Source organism: Penaeus japonicus, unplaced genomic scaffold, assembly GCF_977035675.1.
Source record: "Penaeus japonicus unplaced genomic scaffold, GWHDUDI00000001_assembly GWHDUDI00000007, whole genome shotgun sequence".
NCBI lineage: Eukaryota > Metazoa > Arthropoda > Malacostraca > Decapoda > Penaeidae > Penaeus > Penaeus japonicus.
The window spans coordinates 30,853,732-30,863,731 of record NW_028234409.1 but is presented as its reverse complement, the minus strand read 5'-3'; the positions used below and the strand labels follow the sequence as shown (position 1 = coordinate 30,863,731).

The following is a 10,000-nucleotide window of genomic DNA, read 5'->3' as shown; positions in this document are numbered from 1 at the left end:
GTAAGCTTGAACATATGCCAGAGCTTTTATTTATTTGTTCCTTTATTTTAGGTGAGGGACATTGTTTTCCATGTTAAATTATATGGAAAAAAAAATATTTAAATATTGCTCTTTTATAATTACTGTAGATCCATTTCAATAGGTATGTGATATGTTATGTATCCTTTAATGCCATTTACACATTAAAAGGTACTTTGGTTAACCACTGTCAGTTTTCATGATTTTGTAATTAATATCTTGACAGATATGACTTAGAAATATCACCAGGAAAAGCAATAGGTATGTGATATGTTTATGAAATAGTAGATTGAGTTAAAAGTGGCTCATGCTCTCTTGTTATAAATTTCATCCCTCAAGCTGCGTTGTGGCACTCATGTCTCCAAGTGTTGAGGCATGGTCAGAGTGGGGCATGACACAAATTGGTGGACAAGAGTCATGTGTTATGGCCCAAGCTGTCTATTATTTTGGAGAAAACACACGTCATTCTGCTGTGATGACATGCAGTAACCACACTGCAAAGGTGAGCTTTCTTTTGTTAGACATGTATGGTTTATGTGGAAAGTCAGGTAAGTATTATTGATAATTGTGTGTCATGATCCTTTGTGAGTGTTAATACTGCTATGCAGGAGTTATGATTATGAGTTACATGAGTAACACACAGATATTTATAATGGGATCTGTAGGATCTGTAATACCATTTTTTAAAACCCAGTTAATGACAGGAGGATGTTACTACTGCAGCACTATATAATTACCTGAAAACCTTGTCCCATAAAAAAGAAAGACACATTAGTAGTATGGAATGCAAATCACCTGGCCCTATATAAAAAGTTTTAGCAAAATATATTGCCAGAATGCATTTCAGAGGTAATACAAAGGAAGTGTTATTGATCAGATGTTAAAGTAACATCCATTCATGTAAATTTTTTCTTTCATATTTCTGTGTTTTTTTATCTATTCTTGTACAACTGCTACATTTATTGAAAGATAAGCAAGGTATGTTAAAGATGTACCAGGAGTATACTGAAAGTAGAAAACACACATCCTAAGTTATCAGTATATCATATCACATTATATTTACGAAATATGTTTCCAGTTTTGGGTACGGCGTCTAGTAAAGGCAAATGCAATCCTGGTTGCCATCGAAACAAAACCAGAGGAATGTGGCGTATACTCCAGTCTTCCAAATATCACACCAGAAAGAGTTACTTCCGTGAAACCTTGTGCATATCAAGCAAGGTTTAGAAGACGGCCATCAAGCTGCCTCATGGGTAACTCAACAGTAAGTACCATAACAAGATTGATAGTTTCATGAATGTTGTGTCTCGTGAGTCTGAAATTTATTGTATTGGATTTTTGATGGTGATAGATTTTTTTCTGTGATATGCTTCTTAAATTTATTCTGTTTTGGACATCCAAGCCTTTAGAAACTCTTAAATCAAGATCACTGAGGGATTGATTCATGATTGACTAGCATTCAATGTATCAGAACAGCAGATTGGCTGATACTCAATATATCACAAAAGTTGATTGGCTAATAGCTTAAGGTGATTAGTCTTAGAAGACAAACTGCTGAGTGACGGACGTTAATGTCTCAAAAACTAGCCAGTCAATGAAATTTATTAAAAGACTCAGATACTTGTTGCTATGGCCTGGATTTTGACACCTCCCTGAACAATAACAATATTGGTTTCTTAGGTTCAGTAGCTTCAACGTTTTGGAAAATACATAGCCAAACTTTTTTGACGGATTTAGTATAAGAGATGTGTAATATATCAACAAAAGTAATGAAATTTGAACTTTAAGCAGGAGGTAGAGTGAAAGACATTGCATTTAGACTAGTATTAACACTAAGTTTTTATCCTTCAATTTGCCTTTAAAATTGTTATATTACAAATGAGATATATATTTTTATTTTTTTTGTCCCACAGGATTATTGCAATAAATCATCACATCCGACAGCAGCTTCATTGGGAACCATTCTAAGTGTTTTACTTATTAGTAAATTCTTGGGAAGTATATTCTAAGTACTGTGATTCTATTGGTACAGATGATATTAGGTATATTTTCATGTATGGAACTCAAAAATTAGAGTTTATATTCTATAAAAAAGCAGAGAAAAAATGATTGAGGTTGACTTTTTTATTCCCTCATTAACTGCATGTTATGCAGAATTTATTGATATATCATTTAAGAATTCTTACTGGATCAGTTATAACCTAAAGAAAAAGTTTAATTGTCAGTATGAATAGTTAAAAAGCACCATCTTTACAGTATTTAATTTTCAAATTATACATTTATGATTACAGAACATATATGATTTAAGCCTCTGACCGTGTAATTTTTCTGACCACTTGTTCCTCTCACTGCCTCATTTCCCCATTAAAAAGTAAAATTGAGTTTTTGTGCTTGAAATATATCTTCTAAATCATTAGTTTAGTAATTTTGTTGCTCACAGGGAGCAGCCCCTAAGCCTCTCCCACCCGGTTGCAAATATGTGAAGATGATTTCCTCTCTGCATTTATGTATTTTTTTTCTCTCGCTCTTTCTTTTTCTTTCTTTTTATTTAAAGGCTGATGGGTAAATGTGTTTTTTGTAGTTTGTGGCGAATTGACTCCCTGTGGATATGTCCACTTGCACAGTCAAAGGATTACCTGAGACTCATGTCACATAAGAATGTACTCTAGAAACATTTAATGGTTTGTTTTTCCATGCACACATACACTCGCACACACACACACACACACACACACACACACACACACACACACACACACACACACACACACACACACACACACACACACACACACACACACACACACACACACACACACACACACACACACACACACACACACACACACACACACACACATTTGTATATTTAGTGCTGTATAACAGAATAAGGCTTCTAGTCTTCCTTCACTGTATATTGAAAAGTATTTTTTCTCCCTTTTTATCTGGACCAAAGAGAATTATGCTATAAAAAATATATCTTGATTCCATGAAACATGATTTAAATCTTGAGACATTTTCATTCATATTCCATTGTTGACTTTAATATGAAAGAATATATTTTCATTCATTACAAAGTTTTGCAGTGGTTGATGACATACAATGGTTGATAAGAACCATTTTGCACTTACTATTAATATGACAGATTAGTGTTTTTTGCTCATTCTAGATCTCACTGTGATAGATAAGATCTATATACTGTCCATTATCTGTATAGCATGTCTCGACTAAAAGTTGATACAACTCGCGTTTTAGCCAGACTAACATCTATAGTATTCTATAACAATTTCCAATTCATTGATTGTAGAATTCTTGCTATATTCTCTTAGAGTGGACCTTTTTAAGATAAAGCATAACCACTTAAATATTTCATAATTGGTGTAAACTTACTATGGATCACCACTATGTAGTGATAAATTAAGACAGTTTAACATGTATTTGTAGAGAAATATATTTCGAGTTGCATGTAATATCTTTTCTACTTTGCTGTTTGTAGATGTTATTTTCATGTGGTTACCGTGAATAATAGGATGAAAGCAAACATGAGAAGGGTAAGCTACCAAGCACCTGCCTTAAAGATAAACTGACCAAAGAAAGTATGTGGTGTATGTGGCTATGTAGTAAACACTGAATTTGTCAGGTTGATTGATTGATTTGTGTCTTATTTCCATGTCTCAATGTCTTTTTTTTCTCAAAGATTAGGTGATATCTAGAGTTGGAATTTTGTAATCTTGATAGTTAACTTGATATATTTTTTCTTAATTTTATTTTTTATCAGAATGATATCTTACTGTTAATGCAAACACAGGGAGCATAGAAGAAAAGGATAATGAAAAATGTATAGACAATATGAAATGGTATAAGTTAATGATAAACATAACTACTGGGAGAGCACTGAGCAGAATAAGTCTATGTTACCTGTTATGACTCACATTTATGTATTCTTCAGTGAGTTAGTTAACTGTATGTCTAAACACAATGTATGAGTCTCAGAACAGTGTACAGTGTAATATTCACTTCATTCAGTGTTTATCCTTATGGTTGTTTCTCTTGAAGAGGAAAGAAAGAAAGGATGGAAGGTATGAATGAAGGAGAGAAGTGAATGGAAAATAAGATGATAATACTAAAACATGATTATACAGTAGTTGATTCTTCCAGAATAAGAGAATTTTCTGAAAGGTGTCTTCATATCTTATAAATGCCATGTGTTTTAGAGGTGTTCTTATAGGTAATATTTACTTCACTCTTAGAATAAGATTTTCACCTACAAGTAACAGTTCTTGTACAGTGCATCAACAGAATCACCAAATATAGCTTAGTGTGAGCAAGTTTTTATAACCCAGGAATGATTTTTTTTTCCCTCTCTTGAATTTTTTCTTGCTTCTTATTCTTATCTTCTCCTTCCCTTTTTGGATTGATTTTATTTCAAATGTAAAGTAAAATCTGAAGAAAAAGAAACTTTTAAATGAGAACAACTGAATGATTGATATCCTGTTTCGATGCTATGATATTTAGTTGGTTCAATATATTTTGCAGAGAAATAGCAGAAGATTCAGTCTCCAAGATATAAACTTTGCTAGATTATTTGATTATAAAGCACAAACCAAGTTGATTACCCAGTCACTTAAAATTAAAAGAAAATAAGATTACAGAAATGCAAATTATACCCTTATGATATTGATTTCACGTACTTTTATATTACTTAAAGATATCTTATGTAATATCTTAATATGTAAGAAATATTGTAATTTGTTCTATATTTACAATTTAGCAGTACCAAAAAGTATTTAAGAAGTATATAATTATTATTTTATAAGTGTTTCAAACTTCTGAGAGGGTGAACCCATCTTATAGATATATACAGCTTAACTACAGTCAATGCTGAAATAAGTATATATTCTTAAAGCTATATTTGCAAGTATGTGAACGTATTTCTCCAGTACCAAGAAGAGTAATAGCTATTGTGACGACACTTATTTCCATACATAAATGATTTAATACACAAAGATGTATGAAATCAAATATACCAAATTCACAAAATATTAATTAGATACAGTATTACACCTTAAAAGAAAAAATGATGATAACGAAAATTATCAAAACAAATAAAATATAAACATTGTATGTGGACCATTTCTTCCGATTTGAATCTTACGTGTAATTTTTCGTGGACTTTATGTTACTGCTTTCATCTTCCTTTACTTTTTTTTTTTTTTTTTTTTAATCATTTTCTTCTAAGGCTGTATTGTATCATTCTTTATTAAGCTCCTGAGGATGATCATCACAATTACCTTGCTCTTCCCCCAGAATGATGATGTGCATAGTTAATCTAGTAAATGCATCCTAGTCAGTTGTTTACCCTCAGTATAGTTTTTTTTTGAAGGATGAATATACTGCAAAGAATGTAAGAACTTATTCTGCATGTTGTAGAGGAAAATATTTATCTGTATATTTAACTTTTATTGATTTTGATGATGTAAATAAATGTGATTTTTATCATGTGTATTGTAAAGTACACAGAGATTATTGCTCTGCAGTAAATTGTTATGCACAGTGTTATATATGTGTAAATAAAATACTTTTTAGTGGCTTTATGAAGTATGATTTACCAGCAGCACTTATGCAGATAAGAGATCATCAGCATATTTTGAATAAAACAAAGCAAATGGCAAAAGGGAGATATAATGAGAGAGAGAGAGAGAGAGAGAGAGAGAGAGAGAGAGAGAGAGAGAGAGAGAGAGAGAGAGAGAGAGAGAGAGAGAGAATATGTGTGTGTGTGTGTGTGTGTGTGTGTGTGTGTGTGTGTGTGTGTGTGTGTGTGTGTGTGTGTGTGTGTGTGTGTGTGTGTGTGTGTGTGTGTGTGTGTGTGTGTGTGTGTGTGTGAGTGTGAGAGAGGAAGAGAAAAAAGTTATTGAATCTATTATGCAGTCTTCTCAAATAAAAGAAAAGAATAACAATGAAAAAAAGTTTCTTTTAGAATCTTTATATTGCAGAGGTTGGTTGAAAAGTGAATGTAAAAGTGAAAAGTGATCGTAAATGTATTACTCCTAATAACCCGGGATGATTGTGTTATATATGTATTTATTTTTTCGAGATAATAAGGACTCTCAGAATCATTTAAACATGTAAAATAACTTCTGACAAGTATTATATGATGATAATACTAGACACTAATATCAATATTTTGCGTGATAATAATACCTGAAGCTTGATGAAATACAACATTCTTTATCACAACGTATAAATCTGATACAAATAATCCAAGAAAAGCCATTAATTTATTCCGTTTTCAACCAATAAAGAATTCTACTTTTCGTGTTCTTCAGACATATCAAATCTTAAAAATGAGACTGATTCGAACAGCTTCGAACTCGAGAGCTTTCAATCCAGTTAATTTCAGTTCACTTCAGTGCTTTTCAGTTCAGATCAGTTAATTTTATTCCAGTTCACTTCAGTGTTTTTCAGTTCAGATCAGTTGATTTTATTCCAGTTCAGTCAAGCTCAGTTCAGTTCAGTCCAGTTCATTTCACTCAGGCTCCACTCATGGCCTTGTAAAACTACAGTTTACGTATTAATGAATTCCCAATTTAAAATTACATATTTTACACATGAAATGATAATTACGAGTTCTGTACATCTCTCTAAAATATATTGACGATTAATATTGTTTTTTATCATTACCAATTGTTATGATGGTTATCACTAAGATGATGATGGTGGTAATGATAAGACAAAGATAATAATGATGATGAAATAATATTGATAATAATGATTGTAGTGATGATGATAATGGTGACGATGAAAATGATAATGTTGATATTAATAATGATGGTAATAAAAATGATGTCCTGATCTCATTATTAACTATTACAGCATAGGTATAATCATGATTGCATATTTTACCATTTTCCTTAATTAACTTTGGCCAAGAATTGTTACAGGCTAATATTATCATTACTCATTACGAATTGAAACAACTTGATGTATATTTCATGCATAAACCAAATTTTCAAATGAAGACTTTTTGTTCTCTTCATATCACCAATGCAATGATCAGGAATGATTGATATATCTATGAATAAATCATGGTAATTATTTATCAACTTTCTAATGCATTTGGTCATTCATGCATTTCATATTCTAAACTGTAAGCAAAATTATATTTTAGTAAATGGTAAAAAAGAAAGAAAGAAAAGAAAACAAAACAAAAGAAAAAAAAAATGTATGTATATGCACGCACACACACACACACACACACACACACACACACACACACACACACACACACACACACACACACATATATATATACATATAAATGTATATATATATATATATATATATATATATATATATATATATATATATATCGTATAGAAAGAAAAACAAGTGAAAATAATTAATCCCGTTGATTTAATTGGAAACAAAGTTGCACTGTAAGAGATTAAAGGTTAAAGGGTAACAGTGCAAAAAATAAGCATTTCGGTCACAAAGCAGCATAAGGCAAAGTTAATAACGCCGATATGCTATATGCGAAGTAAAATAAGTATTGAAATTTGGGCGAAGATTTAGGTTTCTTCACACCTTCAATCCTTCAGTATGTCACCTATAAATCTATTTATTCTTGTCTCTATGAATTTTGATACTGTTTTATATACATATATATATATATATATATATATATATATATATATATATATATTATCGAATTACGTTTTGATCACTTAGTTTTCTTAATCATGACATCTACAACGAGAATCGTTATTTATAACTCATGTGCATTTTTTTTTTTTTTTTTCATTTATGTTCTCTTTCCTCTTTTCATTTAACCCTCTTTCATATGCATGAGCTTTTTTATGAAGAAGGTTGCACTTCGCATTTGCAACTCAACATGCAAAACGCGCAGAAAATGTCAATACCACGAATTGCAGAAGAAAACGGAAATGAGAACCAAAGGGAGAGGCGGAGGTTTCCAAACCACTAGAGCCACGGAGGGTTTCGGCTGGAAATTAATGACTTGGCTCGTTTAACAGTAATAACGATGGCTTAAATACCATGGGTTTAGGCGGGCCACAGTAATGAATGAGCTCTGCAGGTTAAGTCGAGAAAGATTAGGGAGCAAGGGACTTCCCATTTTCCCATTTCTTAAGTATACGGTCGCGTCGCATCACTTTTCGGAGGTGGTGAAGAACCCCATGTCATCTTCAAGCTTATATTCCAAGCTAAACTTTATCAATCCGTCTTACATACTAATTACCATCAATACTACTGCCATTACCAGTGTCCCATATATTGAATTTCGCATCTGAACACGTATACAAAAAAATATCCAAATAAACATAATGAAACATTAAGCAAATATTCCACACACATCGCTCAGCTCTGATGGCGGCGCATCCTTTAGACATTAGTAATATGTCCATCACAAGCCATTGTAACTAGTAATCAGGGCTGCTCAGTGACTTAATTACTTTGCTCTATGCGGACCGACATAACCCGACGGAGTTTACATTCAGACAGATTGTTGATGGACTGGGAAAATAAGTACCGGCATTTTAGCGATATACTTTACTTTACATTTGACGGATTGGTGATGGACTGGTAAATAAGTACCGGCATTTTAGCGATATACTTCATTTCATAATGAGCTTTTTGTTTTTGTTTCCGAGGTATTTTTAAGAATAAAGAAAAATAAAGGAATTGATAAGTGTTTCATTGTGATCATCTCTGGCGGTTTATAGACTTATAGTTATAATTATGATAATGATCAAGATAATAATAATCATGGCGATAGTAATAGTAAGAATGACGGTTATAATAATAGTAAAATAATGATGACAACAATAATGATGATAATGACAAAGATAGTTTCAACACTAATGATGATAATGATGATACTCAAGCTGTCGGTAATGATAATGATGATAACAAAAACGACAAGGACAATAATGATAATGACAATAAAAGTGATGATTATAATATGGCAGAAGATGGAAAAATGATAATAGTGATGATAGTAATAGTAATGATAGAATAATGATAATAATGGTTATGATCACAACAATAATGACAATAACAATAATGATGATACTGATAGTTAAGATAACAATAATAATGATTTTTTCAATGATAGAAATACCACAACCAACAACAAAATCAACAATCCAAACTCTTACTATTTCCCTAACTACAAAAATTATAGACCACGAGATAGCAACCCCGAGATAAGATTTTTTTTTTTTTTTTTTTTTACACATCCAGAATAAAAACAACAACAAATTCGTAAATAGTCTAACCATCCACAGGACACCTTCTCCCAATCCTTCTCATCTCCTTCTGCCTATTCTCGCCCTGGGTAGAAGTCCGAAAACACGGGTTCTCTTGCTCTTCCTCCGGCAATGCAAAAGTGGATGTTCACTTCAGGCGAAGAAACTCGCGCTAAAAAAAATTCGAACCGATGGAATGTTCAATGTTTTGTTCTGTTGAGTAAGTTGTATGGAGGAGAAATAAAGTGGTTTTTGTTGTTGTTGTTGTTGTTCATGGTGGTGGTGGTGATTGTGGTGGTGATGGTTTGATAGGGATGGAATTGTTTTTTGTTTGTGTGTATTTTTAAGTGGTGTGTGTTTCGAACCCTTTGGATGAGCTGATGAACCGATCGAGCAGGAAAGTGAGATAGCTGTTTTTTGTGAATGGTTCGATAGGAATAAAGGTGATTTAGAAAGAAGATCATTAGGTGATTGCGATGGAAGGCTTTATAAAGGAGAGATCTTACGAGAATGACTTAAAGGAAACACCAGACTACCTCCTCCTCCCGCCTCCTCTACCCTCGTCCTCCCACTCCTCCCCCCCTCCTCCCACCTTTCTTTTCTCCTTCTCTCCTCACTTTTACTACCCACCCCTTCTATTTCCCCCCCCCCCCTTCTCTCCCCTCTCTCATTCCCCTATACACGTTAAACACATGCGCGCTATTTCTTCACACTCA

At 32.6% G+C, this 10,000-nt stretch overlaps 1 protein-coding gene across 4 annotated transcripts in view; it reads left to right on the top strand.

Annotated features, from left to right (window-relative positions):
• LOC122256173 (voltage-dependent calcium channel subunit alpha-2/delta-1) overlaps positions 1–5,608 on the top strand; it is a 98,898-nt gene extending 93,290 nt beyond the window's left edge. For all 4 annotated transcript variants that reach the window (XM_086538659.1, XM_043020677.2, XM_043020676.2 and 1 more), the window contains 3 exons: positions 358–520; positions 1,097–1,282; positions 1,932–5,608. In XM_086538659.1, coding sequence (XP_086394785.1) covers positions 358–520; positions 1,097–1,282; positions 1,932–2,027 — 445 coding nt within the window. In that variant the 3' untranslated portion in view covers positions 2,028–5,608. The remainder of the gene's footprint in view (positions 1–357; positions 521–1,096; positions 1,283–1,931) is intronic.
• Positions 5,609–10,000: the final 4,392 nt, after the last annotated feature.